This window comes from Anopheles coluzzii, chromosome 2 (assembly GCF_943734685.1).
Source record: "Anopheles coluzzii chromosome 2, AcolN3, whole genome shotgun sequence".
In the NCBI taxonomy this organism is placed as follows: domain Eukaryota; kingdom Metazoa; phylum Arthropoda; class Insecta; order Diptera; family Culicidae; genus Anopheles; species Anopheles coluzzii.
The window spans coordinates 122093986-122119515 of NC_064670.1; the positions used below are offsets into that span (position 1 = coordinate 122093986).

At 47.8% G+C, this 25530-nt stretch overlaps 1 protein-coding gene across 1 annotated transcript in view; it reads left to right on the plus strand.

Moving 5' to 3' along the window:
• Positions 1–25530, plus strand: part of LOC120947847 (ecdysone-induced protein 74EF-like) — a 215061-nt gene that overhangs the window by 169029 nt on the left and 20502 nt on the right. Inside the window, 1 exon segment of the mRNA XM_049605120.1 lies at positions 18659–18871. Coding sequence (XP_049461077.1) covers positions 18659–18871 — 213 coding nt within the window.

The following is a 25530-nucleotide window of genomic DNA, read 5'->3' on the forward strand; positions in this document are numbered from 1 at the left end:
GTCTTATCTAATGGTGATTTTTTTTTCTTCTACGCTCGTTGCTGGGAGTGAAATAGTGAAAAAGGGAACAAGCAAAAAGACGAGGAACTGACACGCCTTGCTTGCTTCAATCTCTCACATATGAATTATGTACGCGGCAGTAAACGATGTGGAAGATGTCTCATCTGCTTTTTTTTCTGTCTTGAGAGGGGAGAGAGAGGGTGGAGGACTCGGAAACTCGGAAAAAGAAATGTATTTCTGCAGTATGTGCAAGGTCTAATCGCTCGCAAAACGGTTAATGGGCGTTTGCGGGGTAGTTTTCTTATTGGATTTTTTTTTGTTTGAGCTCATTAACTCAAACCGACCAAATGGTGACCTCACTTTCGCTCTTCCTTATCGAACGGGCGTGTATGTGCCTGTGTGTGTTTTATACATTTTCTTCGCGTTCTTTACGTTCTGTGCACCGTGCGGAGGCAAATGATTGGTTTTTACGATTCGAGCCAGTTGTGCATCGTGTTTGCTGTCGTTCTTGAAGGTTTTTTTTTTTTCTTTCTGTTATTAATACTGACCGTTTTACGTCTTTTCCACCTCTTTTCCGCGGCAGAGACTTGTTAGGAACGGCAATGCTAAATGCTCCCTCGGGAACGACAAGCAGAGAAGCTCGATCATAACTCATACTGACACCGGGTTTCTGGGGCAATCGGTGTGCAATATTTCTCCCAAAAAACAATTTAGAGAAGTAGAGAATTAGGTCGACTGTTGCGGTGTACGACATTTTTGTGCTAATTGCTGGTGACATTGAAGCACGAAAGAGCATTGCCGAATGTGTGACTACGCAGCAAGTATTTGGTACATTTTCCCCTGGTTTTATTTAAATAAATAACCCAACAATCTTCTAACTCCAATCAAACCGAGCTCTTTTTCTCCCTTTTTTCCCTCCGATAGTAAACACGCTTCAGTTTTATGTAAAATACTACCGATCGACCATGACCTACCTGACGTCGAGTTTTCTTTTGTCCGACTTACGGTGGCTTTTCTCACTACTTTCCCATAGGTTTGCCATCCATTTCTCGTCCCCCCCTGTGCGCCCATTATTATTATGCTTTCGCTTCGTTTCGTATCGTACCTTTCGATTTGTATGTGCCTGCTCACCCGTTCCGCATGGATGGAGGGGAAAAAGGCCATTTCAGAGGAATGGCGAAGGCTCAATACAACTCCACCGCCGCCGCCGCAGCTGTACGTGTTTAAATTCACTAATCGGGCAATCGGGTGTGCGGTGTGCTTACCTTAGCCACGTACTCGCTGTTCGGTTGGGTGCGATGTTAGGTAGCCCACCCTGCCACCTGCCGCACCACCCACTCAGTACCCACAAGTTAATTGAGCTGATTAAGACAAGCAGAAGCCCTTGAAAATGTTGGTGAAATTTTGCACTTTTAAAACACAAACTAACACTCCCCCACCATCGAAGCTGCTCATTTCTCAATCGCAAAACAAAAAATGCCTCAAGAGCAAGAGTGACAATGTTGATCGGTGAAAGAAAAGTTTTGCTTCCAATGGCCGCTCCCCGCTTCCTTCCTTCCGAATGCAATCGACGGGCTGGATGTGAGATAATTTCGTGAACGTGCCACTAGCCGAGATTCGATGCTCGTGAAGGTTGGCCACTAAAACGTTCGAACGTGTTTTTTACAATTAGGTTACAAACCGACGGGCGACGGTGACCCTCGGCGGATTGATGGGGTGGATGAGGTGGGTGGTGTTTGGATGAGAAAAACAACTCGAACCTCGGTCTCAAGGTTTTAAGGGAAGCCTGGGTGGACGGAGAAATTCGGGAATGTTCAGTGACGATTTGAAAATTTAGCTGCAAGAAAGGATTGTGAAACAAGAACAACCATCAAACGCACCAAATTACATCTAGGAATATCAACACTTTAATGGGAAAGCCGTATTTTCCACCTCACACCAAACCTTAACCTCCAACACAATTATTCTTGGCAACCGTTTCCTTCTCGCAAGTTGAGTTTAATCGTAAAAATCAAACAATTTTGCAGTACCATTTCACATACACGCACACAAACCTCCCGCGTGGCAGCATTTTACTCTTTGCTTAAAAACATGTGCTAATTGTACTCGCTTCAGCACAAACAACAACGCTGCACAGTTGCACCGTTGCACAGTTGCTAGGAACAGGAACTTTAACGTGTGTGTGTGTTTTTCCTTCCCATTCCAAGAAGTCTCGAACAAACCGATGAGCAAAGGGGTGACACAAAACACGGATTGCTCCGCAGCAAAACGCGTCAGCGGATAACCCGGTTGACATTTTGGAGCGATCATGCGCGGGAATGAATGAATTGCTAATGATGCTGCGGCGCTGCAAAGATCGCGCGCGCGTATCGCTTGCCAACTGCATTCCGATGCATCCGTCCAGGCGCCAACGGGAATCGATAGAGAAAGTTACTACCAAGAACCCCGACGGCCGACATTTACCACTCCATGATCATGATAATAGCAAATGCAACACTGCACTCGCGCGCTTCCAACCGTTCGATAGAGCTGTCAACAAACACCGCACACAGCGCAGGACATCATATCAAAGATTGTTTGCTGTGTGCTTATATAATACGTCACTTTGCCCAGCATAAAAAAGCGCGTGTTAATAAAAACAATTCAGGACAAGGTTGTTAAAACGCAAACAAACAACAACGCGTTTACTACGCGCGCGCTTGATTATCCACACACTCGCACACACAGGGTCGTTGTCGCGGGAATGTGTTTGTCGACACCACAGTACTATCTCACACATCACATTTGCGGATGTTGGCTGCATACCATCATAATAAGATGACCACCATTCCATTGAACTCGTAGTCAATCGAATTTTTTGCCGCAGCACGGCTACGTGTGGATGCTTTTTGTGCGCAATTAGCGTAGGAAAAGGTGACTGCGCAAAGAGTGCGATCGGTAAGTGCGCTGTGCTATATTCAACAGGTAGCTCGATCGGATCTCGATCGCATCGTTACAATAATTCTAGTTATATTGCGTATTGTGTGTGTCATGTCAAAGTCTCCTACATCTCTGTCACGTGCTTTGAGGGCATAAACCTCTTCGACAGCATACCACCATTATTGCTCCATATTGAGCAACATTTTTGGATACACTCTGTTTTGTCAGGTGTTACGAGCCTCTCCTTTGGACGCTTTTCGTACCCCTGTTTCCTCTTACCACCTGAGCACACGCCGTCCATTTATCAACAAAACCTCAATTTTTCGCCGTTCGACTGGACAAATATTTTGCAACTGACCCATTTGCATTACCTTGAGGACGGCGGCGACGGCGTGTTGATCCAGATTCTAAGAAGAGCCGGGAAGAAGGAACAACCCAATCTGGTTCCATGATTTGTCCAATGTCTAGCGAAGCCTCCCGCGTCTCTAAGCCGTTTTGTGTGTACACAGATGACACTCCAGTATTAATCAGCCGGCGACAACGTTACATAGGGGTGTGGAATGAGAGCAATGAGCTAGATTTTATCGGGAATTTAGGACGTCGTTTTTCCGGAACACAACCATTCGGTTTGTTCAGTTGTCGTTTTTATTTCAAAATCTTGCAAGCCTTCCCAGTTTGCGGATTTTTCTTTTTGTTTTTGTTTTCTACAAAGTGATCGCATTACACAAGGACACGTGTGGTTAATAATCTTTTTTTTTGTGCAGCCTTCGCTTTCAATAAACCTCCGAGGCCTTAAATTATTCTCGGAACCTTTATACATGTTCCAGGAACCAGCGTTTTCCTGCAGTTTCTTGCTCTGTTGCTTGGCACACAACAGCAAAAAAAAATCTTCCGCTAAGTCTTGAAGGCTTTTGCAACTTTTCTCGTGGGAGAGAGCGCATACAGCAAAACCAGGCACACACAACCAAAAAAACGAAAAAAAAACCCAACAAAAACCCGTAACACAACTTTTAGAGCTCGAGTTGTCGAGTTCTGCCAAACAAAACTTGGCATTAACTCGGCCGATTTATCAACTCTTGCTCAGGCCCCGGGTAAATCCTGCGAGATTTACCACGAATCAAGTTATTTTCCATTAACATGTGCCGTTGCATAACGAGAGTACCAATGCACACACACGCACACACACACACGAATAAATCCAAACGGGAAGCTCGGGGAGCGCTTTTCTTCGTATTCGTCACACCGTTCGGAGAAAAGCGGACCACGCCAAAGCCTTTTCCGTGTGTGCGTGTGTGCAACTTTTTCGCCTTTTCCACCCGGTTACAGCCACAGACCGGAAGCGTTGGCGCTGTATCCTGTGGAGCGAGTCGGCACAATGTGTTACACAGTGATGGTCATACGAGAGCTGCTGGCGCTTGTCTAACTCTTCTCGGCCACTCGGCGTTTTCCGTGATCATAAATATTAAATGCAACAATGAATGGTCCTTTGGAAGCTCTGCTTTTAGAACCGAGAATGAAGTGTTCGTCTTCAATCACCCACGCCCCCATGGCATGAGGAATTTATAGCTAACACGGTGATGTCATGTCCACTCTACATCAGGAGAGTCAGGTTCAAGACGGTATGATACAGTTCCTGCTCACCCGGTAATTGTTATCCTTTCCCGAGGCAAACATTTTCCGTGCGCTGAAAACACAAAAAAAAACGAACGAACTGCGCCAAAGTCCTTGAAGAATGATTCCCACCGGTTCTGCTTTGTGTTACTTTTATGAGGATGCGATTTTTATTATCTTTCCAAAAAACTTGAATGAAACTTTCGGGTGTTTCCCCCTTTTTCATCATCGACCGTTGTCGTAATATGGGTGTAAAACATCCTTTTACATATTGTGACAATTAAAAGCGTCAGCAGCGGAATGATTTTCCGCTTCATTTTATGACTCCCGATTTGTTAACATTTCGGAAAAAGGAAACTTCCTATTCTAGTGCGTGCTATTCAACCAACAACCAACAACAGCAACAATGGAAACAGGGAACTCAGGGAACATAAAAACAGTTGCAACAACTTCAGCAGGAAGCGACAAACTTCCCGCGATCGATAAGAAATGTTTAATATTTTTACGACCCACTTCAAGCCCGTAATGTCTGCATCCAGCCCGGGGTCCGGGGAGTTGCAATGCAGCGCGGTTGCAGTTTTTACGACCTTTCTCCGTGCTGCTGCAAGGATGCCGGAGGTTTGTTTTCGGGGTTTTTCGATCGTAAAATCCGTCGCTTCTCTGCCACATATGCGCCTATGGGAAAAAGTGTGCGAATGGCATAAAATTTCGATAATTTATCACATTAAGTGAATGGTTTTTTTCTATCTGTTTTGTACGTTTGCATGTAATGAGAAATCAACACCAAACACCGCTTTTCTCGTTAGCAACCGTCTCGAGACCCCGTCCAAGCACGGGTGATTACGAAGACAACCGGGCCTGTCTGTATATGGCCTGAATCGATCAGCCGACGGAAGCAAAGCCATGCCGCCAACTCGGGCGTTTGCCATATAGAGCAGCGTTTCTTGAAATGCGCCATAATTTTCTCGTTTTTCTCGCGCCACCGCTTAGCCCACATGATCACAAAGAGCTGTGCCGCAAATCAGTTTCGCGCCAGCAACATCAGCCCTAGCGAGGCCCTTTAAGATCGCCTCTCGGCGCTAATGAAAAAGCTGAATCAAACTAATGTATCAAGGAACTATTGAAGCTGTTAAATGTGTCTTTCCAATACAGCCAAGATGTAACACAACGCTCCAGAGAACCAACTCGTTCCAATTCTTGTTTTGACGATCAATTTTCCTCCCCATGATTTACAATTCCCAATCCCAACCCAAAAACCTCTTCCTCGCCATTTCTCCTCTTCCTGCTTTTACCTTTGCGTAAGTCTCGCCCCGCTACGGCTGTGTGGGTTTCCCCCACAACGACAACGACGACGGTGCAAGTTGCGCAAAAGCCTTCGATGAATGATGGAAATTCTCCTTCCACCGATGTCGCGCGCACTATCAGCACCCTCTTTTCTACCCCTCCCTCTCCTTTTTATCGCAACTGTTACCAACTTCCCCCTCCCCTCGTGTAAAACGCACTTTTTCCAACCCTCCCTTTCGGCCACAAAAGTCCAGCAAACCTGGACCGACCCGGCGGCGAATAATCATTTCAGAAGCGGAAATTTGCATCATTCATTCAAACTGTCGCAATGGTTTGGGGCCGTCCGTTCGCTTTCGGAACCGGTTGTGACGGTTTTTTTTTGTGTTTGTGTGTCTGTGGCTGTGTGTATGTGCTACAGTCTGGCCCATCGGGGGTACGCCGTCGGGTCCGGTTGGCCGATTCGGACTGGTTTGGTTTCGGACCGATCGGACCGGGCGCGAGTTTAACGAACGTGACTCCCCAGCCAGGCGGATGGACAAAGATGGGAAAGAAGAAGGGCGGCATTCGATATCAAAGGAGGGGGGTGATATGTTTTTATGTTTCCTTTTTTTGCTGTACGGAATGATTCCAGCGGCGACGATCGACGATCGAGCAGGGAGGGAGCAGAGCGTGCGTCGCGTTTGCTCGCCGATGCTCAGCTGTTTGACGCAAAGCTGGCTTGCTCTTATGGTACGGAGCTGTGTTGTTTTTTCTTCTGCTTCGTCGTTTGCTTTCGTTTGCTAGATTTATGAACAGAAACGAGAACCATGCACAAGCTCTAATCTGCGGCGATCACGCAACGATGACGTAAAATCGGAGATACGACGCCGCCGCATTACAATGTTGCGCCAAGCGCGCTGTTGATGTTGATCTCTTTTCTCCCGAGCCTCTCTCTTCCTGTCTGTTGGATAGAATTGGTATTTTTATTGGAGAATCGAACATTTATTCGCGTCATATTGACTTGTTTTCGTGACATTCTTTGCGTCATAAAGCGTTTAATTTGATACAATCTTTCTCTTAATCGTTTTATACACATAAGAATAGCTTACGATCAGCGAATATCATCTAACTTCCCTTATTAAACCGCTTTAAATACAGCAGGTGCAATCCAAAACCCTCCATACACACATGATACTCAATCGTGCCCCCGTAAGAGGGTAACGGTCACGTTCACATTGCATCGCGGGAACCGGAAAACAAGCGTGCGCGCGCGCGAGCGCCCGCGTAATCATTTCGCAACATCCGCCGAATCGCATGACGCTGAGGAGGGCCCCCTCCTAACTAGGTGACCACTGACCGGCACCGTCTCGTTGCTTTTTATTTTGGCAATTCACTACACCTCCCCTACCGTCCCATTTCATTTTTTTCGGCGGGATCAGTTTCGTTTTTTATGAACCAACAGGTGAGGCGGGATTTGGTTGCACACCAAAAGCCATCGTGAGAAACAGCGTGAATCATTGGGGAGAAAAAAACACAGACTCACTGACACACACACACAGATAGATGGAGAATCTCACAGTACAGCGACCACAGTGAACATTACATAATATCCGCACGCGGCGTCAACCGCACCAAACACAGTGCCGCGCACCGAGCACTAATCCGAGACATTCTGCAACATTTCACGCAAACAAAGCCGACACATACTCACCCCGAAACAGCAAAGAAGAGAAAGAGCATTTTTATGAGACTTTATGGTTTATATGTTTCACCTATTCCTCTGGTAGACTGGTAGCATTTGGCCAGCTGTGTGGGTGTGGGGAGGCGTTTGAGGGTGATGATATATACACTCTTCTGTTTAATCTCAGCACAGCACGACGTGCCGATCCCTGCTGCTTCCTGCATATCATTTTGAGACGATTTAGTGGCGGTGATGTATTGCTGAAAGTATAATTATCTTCATTCTCTCTAATAGTAGCTATAGGGTGTGGGGGAGGTTGTTGGGCGTACAATTAGTATACTGTTGCATCGTTGAAATGCCCACCCACTCGCAGCAGACATAGGCAGAGGAAGCACACTCGTAAAGCATTAATCATAATCCGAAACTGCATACCATTCGACGCATTCGGATTAAAATGCACACATACATGCTAATCGCATCAACACCCTTAATGGGGTGGTACACACACACAAACACGCATACTGTGCAAAAAACGATGGGTCAACGAGTGGATGAGAGTGGATTTTACCATTCGCACAGGGGTGGGAAGTAGCAGAGCAGCAAGGGGGGGTTGCAGCATCATCGCCACTCTTTTCTGGGTCAATGAGGTTGTGGTGGAATGTGTAGCTCTTACTCTCCCTTTCTCTTTCTCTCTTACACACACTCATAAACGTGGCTTTAGTATTCTGCCATCGTATTCTCTCTCTTTCCTCCTCTCTTACTTTTTGCACGATCGCACGATCACCCGAGAAGGGGTACGAGAAGAGCGACCTCCCAAAAAGAGGATCGTGATGAATCCCTTCCCCTATTCGTTTCAACCCTTCGTACAACTCGATTCATAGAAACAAGAAAGAGAGAGAAAGAGAGAAACTCTTTCCACCAGAGCGAGGGGTAGAATGCACACGCTTTGCCACCCGGGTAACGGGGGGAGGGGTATGAAGATGAGCGAGTAATTTAAATTTTAAAGTGTACATAATGGACCCCACCAGACGGGGGCAATAATGAAATGGTGAGAGGGGGGGAGGGGGGGGGGGGTGGGTTGAATTGGCCAACACAAAAAAGAAAACCGAAAAAACAAAACCGAAAAAGTAAAACGGAAAACGAATGAGTGAAAGATCGCAATGCAAACCGGTGACCAAATTTGGACGGTGTTCGCGTGTGTGTGTGTTTTCACAGTGGAAGGTTATGTGATTGAGGAAGGGGTGAATACCTTCTTTTTTGTTGTTGCGCACACGGTACATATCGTTATGTGCATTATTTTCGGTGATTTGTTTCGATTACATTCGGCCTGGCCTGGGCGCCATTTACTGTAATGAAAGGGAAAGGGTTTTTTGTTGTTTTGTTTTACTGCTGTTATTTTCCTCTTTTGCTATGCGAATGAAATGGAAAGTTTTGCTGCAGCGTTGAGGTAATTTATCTATTTTTGTTTTGTATTGGTTTTATTGCATAAAGTTTTAGAATTTTTATGTAATTTTATGCATTGAGTCAGACTTCTTCACAACTTTTATATAAAAAAAAGTTGTAAATTTCCCGGCCAAATCTTGCTAGTGTGTGCAAATAAGGGAAGTAATTGAAACGGGATTACGCTTCCGGGGCCTTCCTTGCCTACCCTACCTCTCCACTCTGAACCGATTACGTTGCCCACTGCGCAGCACAGGACGTGACGCAATATGGCTTGATGAGCGATGTGTTTTCATTAGCCCGAGATAAAATCTCCCAACCAGCACCGCTAGAGCGCGCGATGCAGGGGAAGGCCGACACTAATTTGCGTCCCGTTTCCCTTTCCCTGGTTTGTGTGAGCAAGCAGCTGATTACGCTGCTCCAGAAAAGTTCTTCAAAAAGTCTGAGAAATTATTCAACTACTTTTGAACTGCAACCATTGCACACATGATCACCACTTCCGCTTCTATCCGGTTTCTGGCGCCTGTGGCGCTCCGAAAAAAACCATCCTCCGTCCTCAATTCCAACACACACACACACAAACTGCATTAAGCAGGAAATTCCATCTCACAACCAACATCCAACATCACATCCTTGGCACAGAAACGCCACGCGCAACAGCACTTCCTCTAACGCGCGCACCCCGGACGTTACCCGGCCGGGAGTGGTAGCCCGAAGTTTGCCGCAACAGTTGCATGCAAACCACCCTACCTCCATCCGCGACACGTATGCACACACAAAGATGCAAGATGTCAGGCTAGATAGCGTCAAGATATACCCCTCGGCGTCTAGCGATGCAGTGCAGCGATCGTGTGCGGTGGCGATGTCTTGTAAGTTCCTCCCCTTTCGTCGCCTATGCTACGCATCACGATGGGCGAGAGGGTGCTGCCGAATGAGCTGAATGAAATAACAACCTCACGGCCACCCGGCGGGTCTCCCAACGGTCTCCCAAGATCCCCCACCTGCCCTCCAACGCCGTGGGAGTTCGCGGGTTTGGGAAAGGTCATCGCGACGTATTACGATCGCAATATTTGCGTCAAAAAAAACCAGAAGGGAAGCAGCAGCAGACTTGCGAATGATTTATATTCGCTCGCATCTATGTGCACTCCTGTGATGTGTGCTTTTTGGCAGCAGCAAAAAAAAGTAATCCACACACGCACATACAGAGTGTGCAAAATAGTGTGCGGCGCTAAATTGAGGTAAGTAGGACATGATGCATTTCGAAGCAGCAGCATTAAAAATAAAATCCCCCTCCCCCGCGCACAAAAACACGCGCTGTACGCGAATTGGTATGCAAAAGGGGGGGACGAGCGAGGGACCGGTGGTTGTGCGCGTTCGTGCACTTCCGTGCGCAATATGTGTCCTACGCGCGCCCTGCGTCATGCTGCGCACTGTTTGCGGCGTATCGTTGCGCACGGGAAACTCGGTCGGAAATGCATATATGCATCTGCATCTAGTTGGCGGTTGGCAACGGCAAACCGGGTTGTCGAATGAAAGCGAAAGTGACAGAAAGAAAGAGAACTGTCTCTGCTCGAGTAAAAAGACATAAATTTCTAATATTTAAATTGAATTTCTCGTGCTGTGAGTTCAAAACACTCTCTCGTCTAGCGCTGAAGAAAGATGCTTCACACCGCAGGTCGTGTTCTGATTTCTTCGTGGTGACCACCGCAACCGCCTGCCCCCTCGTACACGACCGGTGCCCATTTAATTTGTGACTAATTTAGCCGGCCTTTGTCAGTGTGCAGTTTTGTGCAGCGCTGCACAACGATTGTTCTAGCGAGCGATAGGGAGAGAAAGAGATGGACAGACGTTCTGTACAGGTTGTACGCCCACAATGTATGGCATAAGGGTACGACCCATTACAAGCGCCATACCGATGCGGCCATCGACACCTACCGAATGAGGGGGGTTGTTGAGGGGGTGATGGCAAAAACCACCCACGTTCTACATTTTTTTCCTCGCAACTCACTACTACTACTACTACTACTACTACTACTACTACTACTATTAAACCGAGCGGTGTCAAAGCGATCATGTGTCAAAGTGACGTTTCGGGTTGAATTTATTCATTCACAAACAAACACACACTCGCAGTGGGACATCAGGAAGTTCACCAATCGTGAGGTAAATGGTCGTCGGTATGGACAGCGGAAGTGATAAACAATGAGCTCGGAAATGGTTCCACATACAAGCGGCACACACAAACACACTCTCATGCAAATCGAGAACTCGCTGTCATTCGGAATGTGCTTTAAATTTACATCGTTTTCGCGGACATTGTGTGTGTGTATCTTGTGGACATATTTATCACCTCGCCGGCGCTCACAAACAAACCGAAGCAATCGAAGCGGAACAGGTTCAGCAAAACAGCCTCAGAGCTGAGAAATGAGAGAGATAGAAGGTAACAAAGCGGATCAGATGTCAAACCCAGCACCACACCGACCGAAAAACACAATAACTTTTAATCAGCAATCATATTTTCTACTGACGGTTGCGTTTGTGCAAATCTATAATTAACCTGGCTGCACAATGGCCAATGCACCACTCTTGAATTCAATCAACACACTCTCAACAAGCGGTGACTTCACCGCGCCTGACAATGAACTCGGTGTTAAGGGTCTTTTTGCTTTAAAATTGCACACAATCCTAACGCCAACGAAACCAGGGGCTGTCATCAAGTGCAGTTCTTTATGCGCGCCACTCTTGCCATTTTCCTTTCACTCACGTGCCGCTCATTTGCGCAGAATGGCAGCGGGCGTAATCCTGCTGCAGCTTATCAACAGCCATCTAAAATTCTGGACAGATGCCCGAAGCCGTTGTACATTTTATGGGTCCGTTTGCATCCCCGACTTACCACGTCTGCTGCCAAAGAGACGTGAAGAGTTGCACTTTGCACTCCCGAACTTTAGCCGCTTCTGAAGCTTCCAGACTCCACGCGCTCTCGCTCTGGAAACTGTGAAATGTGGGCATGCCATAAAGCGTGTAGCTTTACTTTCACTTCTATCGAGCATATGCTAAGCTTTTTACCATTTCATGCCAGAATGCTCTTTCATTTTGGAACTCAGCCCAATATACCACACAGGACCTCGGGAGTTGGGGGTACGCTGCAAGGTTTTTCTGGGCCTGGAGACAAGCATCGGCACTCTAGACTGCACTATCTTGGTGCTCGGTCGAGTGAAGGCTAACGCCGATGTCAATGGCCACGCGAAACGGGAGCGCCTCCGCCGTTCGGTCCCCCCCAAAGTGCATCAGGACATTCAGGACTGCTCGGTTACGACTCTTTGTTGCTACACTCTAGCACGCCAGACAGTACGGGAAAAGCACTCCCCAATACACACACAGACAGTTTGTGTGACTTTTCCCTTTTTCTTTCGCTGAAAAGGGAAACGAACCATTCGGGGAGGTAGTTTACGATTTTGGGAACAACATTCTAGCTCGGCGGTCGGTTCGTTTAGCCTTGCGCCGTACCTTCCCCATCGTGTTTTGGGGTGGTTTGCTAGTGAAGTTTATTTTAATTATTTATTCAGTGTTTAATTAAACAACAGCACTCTACCCGGCGCTCTGCTGCTGCTGCTGGTGCAAATTGGTCCTCCCGGTTGTTGGCTGCCTGCTACCAGCGGCGAACTTGCGCATCGATCGAAATGGGTTGTTTTTGGGATGGGTTCGAAATGGCCATGCTACTTTACCCGACGCTCTTTGCATAGCATGGTAAATTCCACAGAACGTCTGCGAGAGATTCCCGTCCATTTTGAACTATTCCAGTATAGATCCCTATCACAGCTGGACGATAGCTTCAAAGTTTGCTTATGGCGAGGCCTTAGTGAGAGCAGCAAATCAAAACTAACGGACCAATTATTACCACACACTGTAACACTGTTCAATTGCCATTCCAAACATGCGCTCCAAACACAACCCTTCTGCTGCCCAACATTTCCACTATCCCGGCAGCGGGGTCCAAGTCCATTTAGGGCGACCGGGTTTTGGGCCTGGCTACGTAACGAGATCGCAATGTCGCACATAAATGTCACCACTAATTACGAAATAAACTCCGCTTCGTGTCTGTAGCCGAGGGATCCCCAAAAATTCCAACCACAACCACTCACACTCAAAGTGCGTGCCCAAACGATGTCCGGATTTGGGGAAAAGGAGGAAGCAAATGGACACGAAGAATTGGGTCGATAAATCAATTCGGGCTTCCAAAACCGGCAGCTTGTACGTCGTCTGACGAAGAAGGACTACAAATGACGTAAAAAAAACAAACACACACACACACACACACACACACGCGCTCGAGGGTGATCGTGGGGGCCCTCAAAAACGATACCCGTGTCACGATCGACCGTGATCGTATTACGTCAAAAAAAAACGTATTAAAATGCTTTTTGACAGCTCGCTTGTTGTTGTGGGAGAGTGGGAGGGAGTAGGCACGAAGTCGGTAGGAGATTACGTGCCCGTTGGTGTGACACTTGCGTGTAAAGCAAAACAAACAAACAAACAAACAGACAAACAACCGTGTAGCACAGAAGTAGGAGGCCCACGCGAATCGCCCTACGTGCTCTCCTCCAGGGGTGTAGCTCGCCCGGTGCTGTGCTACACAGTGTTGTAGCGCACAATGAAGCAAACGATAAACTAGGTGACGAAAGTGAAACTGTTCGATTAAATCAACAGCAGGGAAGAGGAGGTACGAAGGCGGGGGGGGGGGATCTCAATTAAATGCTATTCACCTCTGCCATGGGGGAGCGACACACAATTGCTGCACGGGCAGTAAACAAAGATGGCGCTGATGACTGATGACAGACGCGCAAGCGCCATCGCAGCAAACCGAACCGATCGACGATCGACAAGTGTTTGTGCGATCACTTGCAGCAAAAAAAGAGGCTCCAACAAAACGGGGTGGAAAGGCGAGAAAGTTTTCCTCCTGCTTTTGTTGTCGTTTAGTTTTGCTGCACTTTGCAAGTGGCCACAATTTGTGTGTGTGGCTATGGGGAACACAGTAGTAGCCCCCACCGTTAACGAGCGAACTATCCCATTCGATTGTGCGCTGATGCTGGTTAGGAGTTTAGAGTGGGCGAAGGAAAGGGTGTGAGTGCGAGAGGGAAGGTTCGCGGTGAGGGCGACACACTGTTCGGTCCGCGCCACACTCCCGCGGTAGTTGTGTGGCGGACGCAACTGAGCAAGCCTACAATCTGGGTCAAGGCTTAGCGCGCGGCTCAGTGTGTTACAACAAGGTATACATAAATAATAGCGCCGCCATCACGGATGGGCTGCCTCGCTCCGCTGTCTTGTGCCTCGAGACGTGTGTGTGTGTGTATGTCTCTCACTGTATGTGTGTATGTGTCTGCACCCGACCCGCATGTGCAACGTGTCCGACTGCTGCGCGAGAGACGGATCTTTCCTACCGGGTGACTACTATTATTTGTGGAAGTTCCGGAAGATACTACCCCTCAGGTGGAGCGTTGGTGGGTCGGTTGGGCGGTCGGTGGTTGCTTGCTGAAATAACATCAACACACCAGTCAACAAACAACACACGGCACACGGAGAGCGGGTTGGTTCACATCGAGCAGCAGCAATTGTGAATCGATCAGTGCGAAGAAGCGATGAGTCTTTTGCTTTGGGTCGTGCAGCATCGAGACATTAGACACATTACCTTCGCAAGCTTCTAGAAAGGCATCGTAGAGGGTTGAAGGGGGGGGATGTCTTGAAAAACAGAACCAACATCACAACGACAACGATGACGCCGGGTGAAGCAATCGATACTCTCAACCGTGCGCTCTAAGCCGGGGAAGAAGCACGGATGACAGTGACAGTTTTGGGAAGCTCCTCCGCACCACAGGCAAAGGGTCTCTTCTTGATGCGATCTGGTTCGCTCCCTTCCTATTGTTTCTCAACCACGGCCGCAGTCGTACCACGGTGGAACTGCGGGCGGTGAAAACCGGAGGAGAAAAAAGCATTAGCCACAGCACAAGTGACATGCTTTTCGTCGGTTGCTTCACACAACCTGTCTGTCAAGTTGTGTTGCCGCACGGATCGATGGAAGCCGGTTCGGTCGACCTGTCAGCAGCTCACTAATGTTGCCTGAAGGCGCAAGTGAAAGAAAGAGATAGAAAAAGAGGGTGGAAAATAACGTTTAACATTCTGCAAACGGTTCGTCTTCTGGGCCGTTTGACTTTCCCTTCCGACATTATTGGACATTAGACGGGGCACAAACAACAACAACAACATGCTCCGGTATCTTCATCCTGCACAACTGCTCACCTTCAGTACAACTTCCTTGAGGGTGACACCGTGGCAAACACACTTACAAAAAAACGAGGCCTTCCGGAGAAGAAATTTCCTCCGAGTCAGGTGCTGTAGCGTATAAAATCTCATTACGATAATGGTAATCATATTTCTTCGCCCGCCCCGCCAGTTCTTATACCGGTTGTAATTGTGCGAAAGGTGAGAGAGTGAAACTCTGCCAATCGAGGTTGACAGTCGGGTTGAGCCGTGTAGAAAAGAAAGTCGGAAGTCGGCAGTGTCCGCACCAGCCAGACCAGTTTCGCGTGGCGCGATAGGCCGAGAGTAGGCCAAGGTTAATCGCGTCGACTGCAACCCGCCACGGTCCACGGTTGGGGTAGGTTGTTGCGGTTCCAGGTTCGGATTCCATTTCACTTTGGACCGGACTGAGCCAAACAGTGACGTTGGAACACGGAAACGTCTCATTGCAGCGACAGTGTGAAGTTTTTGTTTTTCAGACATCGTTGGGATTTTCCAGACACGCTCATTCTCGGAACAATCATTTGCAGTGATGTGACAATGTTTGGGAAGTGAAGACGAAGTGATTGGAGCTCGTTGTCACGTATTTCACGTTCTGATCTCATTGGCTGGACACTGGATAAACCCCAACGGAAGTTGTGCGCTAGCTTCAGACACATCTTAGGCAGCTCTGTACCCAACAAACACTTCCTGAACATCGTTGCCATGGCTTCTATTAGCAAGATAATTTATGTCATCATTTACTCCCCTATTAACTCTCCATTCAGCACTCCTCCGGACGTCTCAAGATGTCACAATCTTCTGGTTATCGCACGAAAAATACACCTCTACGCTTTTTTTTTCTTGGCTACTTCCATTATCTGCCGGCATGTTTACGCAAGGGCATATCATGGCGTAATCTCCCAACCAGCGTCGTACCACGCAATGGGGGAAGAGGAAGAGCCCATGAAAAAGCATGTCCTTACAAATCGGAATTCAATTCGGGCATTATCTTCCTTCCCGGACGCACAAGATCCTCGTAATTTAACCGTGCCGTGCAGGTTTCTTCATCCCTATTTTTTTTTATGAACTCCAACCCGAGCTGTCTTCCGGCTTTTCGGCAAAAGGCTTTCACCAACACACAGTGCCAGCCATAGCCATTGCTCCACACATTCAAAGCGTCTAGCCGTATTGATCCGGCTTTCCACAATCGGCTCGACAGTCCAGCTTTCGGAAAGGACTCGTCGGCCCGAGCACACTATCAGTCTGTATTGGTGTCACGCTCCCTCCCCAAGAGGCCCCAAGCCAGAGGCTTTGGGTAGACAGATTTTCGGGCGGACCACTCGCTCTCTCTAGCTGTCTCTCTGTTTCGCGGAACTCGCCATTCTTTGATACCACCTCATCACAGCTGTTTCCTGGATGCGCCCTTACCCGCACCGCAGCATTTGTCGGCTCGTTTTCACCTACTAAATTATCCACGCCGGCTGAGTTCCGGGCCGCTACTTTCACTCTTGATGAGTGCTCGGGTGGGTACAAAAAGGAGTAGCCATCACGGTCACGAGCAAGCTAAGCGAAAGCGAAAGCAACCGAAACTCTCCGGAAGTTCCGGCACACGAGCGTCGCACTCACGAGAGTTGGAGCCATATTTCCCACGAACCGTATTAACGGGCCTCCCGCGAGGAACGATTTCCACCTGTTAGTGACAGCCGTTAGCTTTCCTCACTGCTCCATACACCTCACCCACTCAACTTTAACTCCACGGTCCATATTTCTCTCATGCCGGCAAAAAAGGCAGGCACTTCTCTCCGACCGCGCCAGGCAGCAGTAGAACAGACAGCAGCACCAATTTCCGGAACACCGGGCGCTGTGGCGTTGCGACGGTGATTAATAAAAAATGTATGAACAAACGATATGATGGGCAAACTTTTCATCATATTTAGGCAGCGGGTTGGTGAATATTTATGACACTGTTATGCAACTTGCTTCTACTCGGAAAATGGTTTGCGCTTTGCGGGTAGGTTGGGATGTTTTACACAAGCATTTATCAGCGCTAAACTTTCCCCCCTAAAAACACCCTCCCGCAAAATGAACAATCAAACCCAATGACTGGCCTATTGCAGTCGCGGAAAAGCCTTCTGCTTCTGCTGTCTCTTCTCTGCTTGCGGGGAAAATCAATATCTACTGCTCACGGTCACGCGACCGTGGCACACAGAACAGCCAGAACCGGCTGGAAAATTTCCACCACAACCATCTGTTGCTCCGTACGTACGGTCGGTCGAATCCGGCCCGTTCTCGGGCTTATGCTAATGGTCTCTTCGCTAGATCCGCCGCTAAGCCTAGCATAAAAGGCGTATGTTGTGTGCGTTTGGCGGCGTTTGGCGACCGGTTTCCGAGAAACACACACGCCGGTGCGTATGTCGATCGATTAAAGCTTTTTCTTCAACGCCACAAATTGAACCTCATAATGCACGGGGAAACGTTTCGGCTCTGGCCTCTCTAGAATCTCTTTCGTTCTGATGAGGTGAAAATTGGTAAAAACAGTTTAAATTGTTTACAAACGATCAACATTAGCTAACCAACATTCACGTGCAACGTATTGAGTTCACTTGCCCAGGGTGAAGGAGGGAGCGTTTGGACGAGTTTGGAATCTGTTGATCTTCAATCAATTTTCCGCAACGCTCATCGACTTTTCCACCATCGAGGGTGGGGCTCGTGTTTTAGGCTTTTTTTCTTTTGGGAGTCACTCGTTGTTCCTCTCCCTCTCTCTTTCTCTTGCTCAGCTATATGCGTCTTCTCGCTCTTGTCGGTGGTTAGAAGTCGAGGTTTTTCTCTCTCGAAGCTTCTCGTTCCGGTTGTGTCAGACAGCGTGGGGTGTAAGCTTTTACGTAACGTTCGTAACGCCGCAACATCTTTGTGATAAGGGTGTGCTGGTTTGGTGAGGGAATCCCGAAAACGGAAGGTTAATGCACGAACAATTTCAATTGAGTTGTCTGCTCTGGTCATTCTTTTGTGTTTGTTTTTGGAGCTGTCACTTAGATGGCTGTAATAGATTTATTTGCGTTCTTGTTGTGCAAATTGACACAAAACAAGCTGAAAAACTGTAGTTAAAATATTTTAAGTAAAGAATAGAGTTGTCTTTATCATTCTGTAAAATCATTCTAAGCTTCAACAGGCTTCACTGAATGTAATTTTCTTCTCAAAATCCATTAAACCCCGTCGTGCATGCACAACACGTTCGATTCTCACTTGTAAATTGTTTTGCCGGATCGTCATCGCCCCCGGGGGCAGTCCTTCAACACTGTCCACGACCGGAACAGACCTTCGATTCTATCGCCTACGAAAGTCACGAAACACGGCGTGCCTGTGCCCGTCGGCAGCTACTTTTACCCACTGATAAACCCCTGGTCCCGATCGTAAATCGAATGATCTCAACTCTGACCATTCCTCTCTACTTTGCTTCTTCCTTCACAGTGGACACCGAGATACCGATCCTGCCGCAGTCGCCGAGCCCGCCGCCACAGCAACGGTCCTCCCTGGCCGGTGGCCAGTCGCAGCAAACGGCCAGCCTGCTGGCCAGCACGTTACAGCCGTCCCAGCAGCACAGGCCCCTGCTCCATGGGCTCCTCAGCGGTACGCACCTCCCGCAAGGGCCGTACCACCGCGGCTACAGCACGTCCAGCACAGGTTAGTGAGCCCCAGTGATGAATTCCAACGTTTGCTTGCTTGCTTGCTTGTTAATTTGTCGATGTAGCATCTTCACGTGTCGTTGTTTTTTACACTCGATTTCCTCTTTTTTATTTGAAACACGTGTGCACAAAGTTACGCGTGAAGCTGCAAGCTGCTGAGTTAAAAATAGAACAAGATATCACGTGAAATTTTAAATGCTCGTGCAAGATGAACCCTGAGCTTTGCAGCTTCACACTGGAATGAAATCATTTTCCTCTCATTAATTAATGCACTTTGTTTCCGTGTTCTTCTCACATTGAGTCAGAGTTTTCGTTTTTGAGGTTTTTTGCTTGAATTTCAATTTTAAATAAATAATAAATTGACATACAATGTAGATATCTGTAACTAAACGAAGTTCCTGAGACGCAATAGGCATTCTCCTTACCACCTAACTAACCACCTAAGAGCACTCCTCGGAAAAGAGCAAACCTAGCGCTCATTGCTCATCCTTTGGCGCCTCAAAATCCTAGTTAATTTTAAACAAAACAATCAAAAGAATGCTCCGTATCCGTACCGGAACGCATCTTTCTGCCGCAACAAAAAAATGGAAGCAACCAACAACAAAAAAGGCAGACCCCCTTCTTGTTTGTCCTTTGGCTTTCGGTTGCGGTTGCTGTGCCGTCAAGTTTCACGCAACTTTTCCACCAAACAAAACGTGCGCTCACACTCGCGCGCGATCGCGCAAAAGAGGCAGGGAAAAGGATTCTGTTCGATTTCGGTGCCGGGAGACCGGTGGGTTCGTCAAGACGCCCAGGATAGCCCGCGTGTCGGTCACCGTTTTCCGGGATGAAGAAGACGAGCAGCAGAGGATGATGAGGATGAGGATGATGATGATGGGCTGTCTTCGGCCGCACGGCACGGCATGTCGCCACTTACGCGCGATTCCGGTGCGCGATACCGGGCCCCGGGAACGGGTTTTCCTTCTGGACTCGATGGCTATTTACTTGCATTGTTCATTTGTTTCTGTTCGCGTTGTGCGTCGTTCCAGTGGATGTTTACCTTCACATCGCCCGGTTGCGTGTCGGGTTAAGAACCGGTGGCTGCAAGGGTGCATGTCCCCTTCTTCGCTCGTCAATCGGCGCCGTATGTTGATTATGTGGAATTATTACACATGACGAGTTGTAATTATGAGACGCTCCGGCTAACGCGAGCACGTCGCGTCACGCGGATCCATCAAAATATTCCCGGATTTCGTCGTTGGTTTTTTTTATTAATGGTGACCAGTACTAGGCTTTTCCATTTGCCTAAGCTTGGTTCGGTGCTCTACACAAACACAGCGGGAGAAAGACACCCTTTGCCGTGATCCGTGCACTGATTTGTTGTTGTTTGTTTGCCTTCTCGCTCTCTCTCTCTCTACCTCTAGCCCGAGAGTCTCGAGAAATGGTGCAGAAAGTATTAAAGAAAAACGCGATCGCGACCTTTTTATTCGCCCCTAGTAGAACGGAGGCCGCGGACAACCGCGCGAGCTGAGAAACTGCTGGAGGAATTTTAAAAATGTCAACAAGCAAGCAAAAAAAAAACATGGCTTCAAAGGGAATGCGTTCTTCTCCGTAAGATTTACGAGCAAAAAGGACGGACAGGAATATCCTTTCCGTGAAAGAGAGTGATAGAGAGAAAGAATAAACACAACGGGTTTGCCGAGAAAACTCCCAATCAAAAAAATAAAAGGTAGCGGTAGTGACCATTATGAAACCGGAAGTATCTTTGGTCCTATAGAAATCGGAACCCATCAAGCAGAAGTCAAGGGAGCGAAGGATCATCTCCGAGCTAAAAAAAAAGTGATGGTAGAAGAAGAAGGGAGCAATAGAAATGCAAATCGGCACACTAGAAGTCCTTTTTTTTGGCTCCGCCGTGCGGCAGTTATCGTTCACGGCCGATCATTCTTGCTTGACGACGGTAGCCGACGGGCCGGGACGACTCTAAATGGACGTGGACGATGCGGTTGGATTGAATTTATTTATTTTTATATGAGGAAATAAAAATGTAAAGCGTCAAAGGGACAGGAGGAATGGGGAAGAGGGGTATCAGAGCAGAGAAATTTCACATCTTAATGGAATGCATGTACGAGGGAACTGACTACAATACAAAAAAGAGTGGCAATTAGAAGCTGGAATACGTTGATGATGCGTCATGAGTTTCTTGCCAAAGTACAGCCTTGAATTGGAAAGGTTTTGAAGTAATAAGACATATCCTTCGAGGAGATATCATTATTGACAGCTGTCAATATTCTCAGTGATGACAATACATTGAATATCCTGAAGATCTGAAGAGTTATTCAATCTTACAAATCCTCAATCTCCCCTAAGCCTGATGGACAACGATTCTAAGCCATCATAATGCAAGCACGATGGAAGGGTCACATTTCACCCCACCCTCATGCGCCATTATTGCAACGTCTGCAACATTCTCTCCTCCCCCCGCCCACGGAACTGTTGACTCATCATGCTGCAAATCATGGAGCAACCGCAAACCCGCAACTAAATTGCAAACTAATGCTGCAAATCCTCTCGAAAAACGCGTGAAAAAGGGGTTCTTCCATCGAATTGCAGCTTTCTTACTCGATCATCCCAAATCAATATTTTCCCAACAGACGCCTTCCCAGCAGCTGCGCGCACCGCAAACGGATGCAGCAATGCAACTGGACGCTTGATGGTACCCAAAATTTGCTTACTGTGTTGTGTGGGTGTGTATGCCCAAAAAGGGGAAATAAGCGTTCTGACACAATCTGACGACCGATTTTGACCCTTTCGCATCAATTGAGTAATCAATGCGGCATTGTGCGTGCGCGCGCGGTCTGCGGTAATGTTTGTCCCATCATCATGGCGAGCGGCTGGCAGCTGCAGCGTGGTGACATTGAAATAGGAAACCCCCTTAGACCCATGAAAGATGCCGCTCATCTGTTACTGTCAAAATCGTTGCCCCGTGTGTGACTCAATCCAATCGTTAATGTGGCACGTGGATTGAGTCACACAAAGGCGTTCTTCGGCTCTTCGGCCGTTCCTTCTGTGTTGCTGCTGCTGATTATTGATCCCATTTTTATTCCGCCAGAAGAAAAGCCCAATTCTCGGCTAATCCTTTCTCTCTCTCTCTATGTGTGTGTGTGTTTTGTTCTTCGCTTCACAATGAGCGACGAAAGCTTGGGTTTGTGCGTTTTTGCAAGCGAGATTCCGGGATAAACATTTGGCTAATAGTAGCAACCCCTTTTGTGTTGCGAATATGTGAATGAAAGCCATGCAAACCCTGTTTCATGTATCCTTCTTTTGGTTTCCTTTGGGACCTTTCGGACACACTTTTGTGGTTGCAAATGGTTGCAACACCGCGTCATGCCGCGTCAACTGCATGGTGCAACAGATATGCTCTTCACACGAAATTCTTCAATAGCAGCAAGCACACCGAAACCGATTGGAGAGGATTTTAATCTTTAACCATGCCGAATGAGGGCGGTCTGACAAAAAGGGAACACAATGCCGCCGAGGAAAAAGGGATGAAATAGGTAGCAAGAGCTATTTACCCAGACACACCACGGAGCAGATGCATGCATTGTTGATTGTTCCTGCAACGCCAACCCCGCCAACCGTACAGGTGAAGCGAAGGGATCAACGGCAAACAGATTAAGAGCTGCAGTGCAAACAATCCGAAAACGACGAGGAGGAGGACCTTATTTGCACATTGACCAGCGGGTGTCATAAGTTCCACTAGGTCTTACTTCATAAGCACAAGCTGTACGGTTTCGCGTCATAAGGAATCTTCATCCTTTTCCCCTTTTTCACCCCGTCAGACAAGATCGATCGATGATGCAAAGTCTGTCTTGTGGGAAGAGCACGAACGAGGCGGAAGAAATAAAAACCTTCCCATTTTTTGGGGTTTTTTTGGTCGGACGATGAGGAGATAAATATTTGAAAGCTCTCTCGTCTTCGGGCGACCTTGCGAACGGAAGATGCCCTGTCCCCACCTCTTGCACTGTGCTGTCCGACACAACGGGGAGGGGTATTTTACATAACTTTCACTGTCTCCCCACCCGTCTTTTTGTGCCGATTTGCCTGTACGCACGTGGAGGAAAAGCGCCCGATCGTTTGAAGTGAACAGTGAACCGGCCCCATGCATGAGTCATGATGGAAAAGGTTTGTTCCGGCACACTCTCCTTCTTCCGCATGGCATCGTCTGCGATACATCCTTTTCTGTCCGTCCGTCCGGGGTGGAACGTTTGAGTGTCCGCTTATTCCCCCTACACCGTAGGACATTACGCGGGGGTCTTTTCTTTGGGACACACTTTGGTCCTCTTGAAATCACCGGCGCACCCGAATGCCGGAAATCGTGTTACACACACACACACACACACACACTCCCTCTCTTTCTCTCTCTATCTCACTATCTCCCCGACTGGAGTGTTCATCGCACTTTGTTTTATTATCTGCTGGACAGCCAGGAGGGTGGCAAAAGAGAAGGAAAGAGCTTCCGGTTGCTGGGGCTCCTTGGAAGTTCCCCGGAATAGGTTTCAGCATCTTGTGCGCAGTGAAAGCTTTTCCTGAACACACACCGGCACACAGTAGGCTTTGGCGTACTGCTCGAGCCTCAATCAGTTATTCATGAACGCCGGTGTGAGTGTGTGTGTGTGTGTGTGTGTGTGTGTGTGTGTGTGATGTACGCCCCGTAAAGTAAGGATCGGGACTATAAAAGAACTCACGTAACTTGCCTTCCGGGGACCAACCGGCGTTGATAGCAAGTTGATTTTGTAATTTCCGCTAGCGAGAAAAATAGCTACCGATGAGAGGGACGTTCCATTCAGTTGTCTTTTTGTTTGCGTTGGCGTTCAAACATGAAACTATTTGTTTTAAAAGACTTTTCAAGTTGTAAAGGACATTGCATTTGCTCGGAACAGGCCAAAATTTAATGCTCTCTTGTATCACTGGAAATGTTTAATCTAATAGAAACGCCTTAAGTGGCCAACTCCGAGGGTCCTTTCCTTCTCATCACCCTACACATGTCCGATTCAATCCGGTTCAAATGACAGATGAATCAATTACGCCAAGCTGTTTCGTTATGCGTCTCGCGCAAAGTGACACCACGCCAAGTCACCACCGCGCAAAGACTACACACGTAATAGTGTAGCATTACCCCGCCTTGCGCTTTTTCTTTTGGCAAACCAGGCAAGCGTCATAAAGCATCGTTTAAGGCAAACCCTTCTTGTTCCTGAGCGCGCTGTTAACACAAGCGACCGTAATAGACCGAATCTCTATCTCTTTTTGTGCTCTGTAATCCTGCTGATTAAAGCAAACACGTTCTCGGCCAGGCTCTGCGCCAGCACGCAGCACCAAGCACCAGAAAGGATTCACGCGTCTTGCGGCGGCCACCGCCGGGTTGAGAATATTGTGAGTGATCGTTGTTTGATGGGTTTCTTTTTTTTTGTTGTGTTCTGGCCATGCCCCCTTTCCCGCTGCCCTCGCGAACGTGACCAAATCAAGCGAAAAGCAATAAATTACGATGACACATTTCTTTGTCGTCTCCTTGATCGACCCCTCCTCCGGGGCCGCAGCTTTCCTTTTATTGCTTGCCAGAACAGAAAGAAGCGAAAAAAACTTGAACTGTTAAAAATTACAACCAGAGCAGAGAGCGGTGTTGAGCCGTGGACACACTATTTAAACAAATAAACCTTCTCGCACGGCTCAACGATCTGCAACGATCGGGAAAGATTTCAGGCTCGCCGCGTGAGAAAAGCACCGAAATTAAACGCACCGCGGATAACGATAACGCATTTTATTGGCATCACGAGGTGCGGTACCCTTTCTTTTCCCTCGAGCTCGGGTGAAAACTGACCGTTTGTATGCTACTGCTGCTGCTGTGCGTGTGTAAAAGGCGGACATAGTCGCGGAAGGACACGCATATACCATCCGTTTTTTATTCTCTTTCCGAATTTCCGGTTACGCGCCTTTCCAGTTTCATTGGCACTGCTTTTTTCTTCCACAAACTATTTCGTAGATTCTTAGATTTCACTTCCTTCTTTCTTCTTGTGGCCCTGGTTATCCAACCTTCCTTTAATCACATACACACACACGCGGGGAAAGCATTCAAAGTATGCAAACATAAATGACAAAGAAATCAAATGCAACCGTTCTAGAGATGCGGAAGGGATGCTGCTGACCGGTGCGTGAAGATCCTTTTCCCCTTTTGCCCAAAAAAAACACAAGGCAAACAGGGTATGTCATTGCTAAAAGCATTAAAAATCACACACACACACACATACCGCGGGGTCTGGTTTGATGACCAGTATGTGTGTTGAGCTAGTCCATCAAATTGTTGCGATTAGCTGCGCTGCTCAATCAGCGCCGCTCCCTAAGGAGCATGCGAGCACCGCCAAGAAGGAAACGCGGTGATCTTCTAATACATTTCCTCGCGCGGGTTAAACCCCTTTTTTGGTTCGTCCCTGTCGACGCCGGCTGAAAGGGGTAGCACGAAGAGGAGGGGTGGAAAGCATATTTATAAGTTTCCCCGTTTGGCCGTTTTGTTGTAAGCGATTGCGAATGCGGGAAAAACGCTCCGAAACCAAACAACCACCGTAAGGCAACGGCACAGGGCACAGGCATGCCGATCTTCTTGGGTTTCACCTGAACCAAACACAC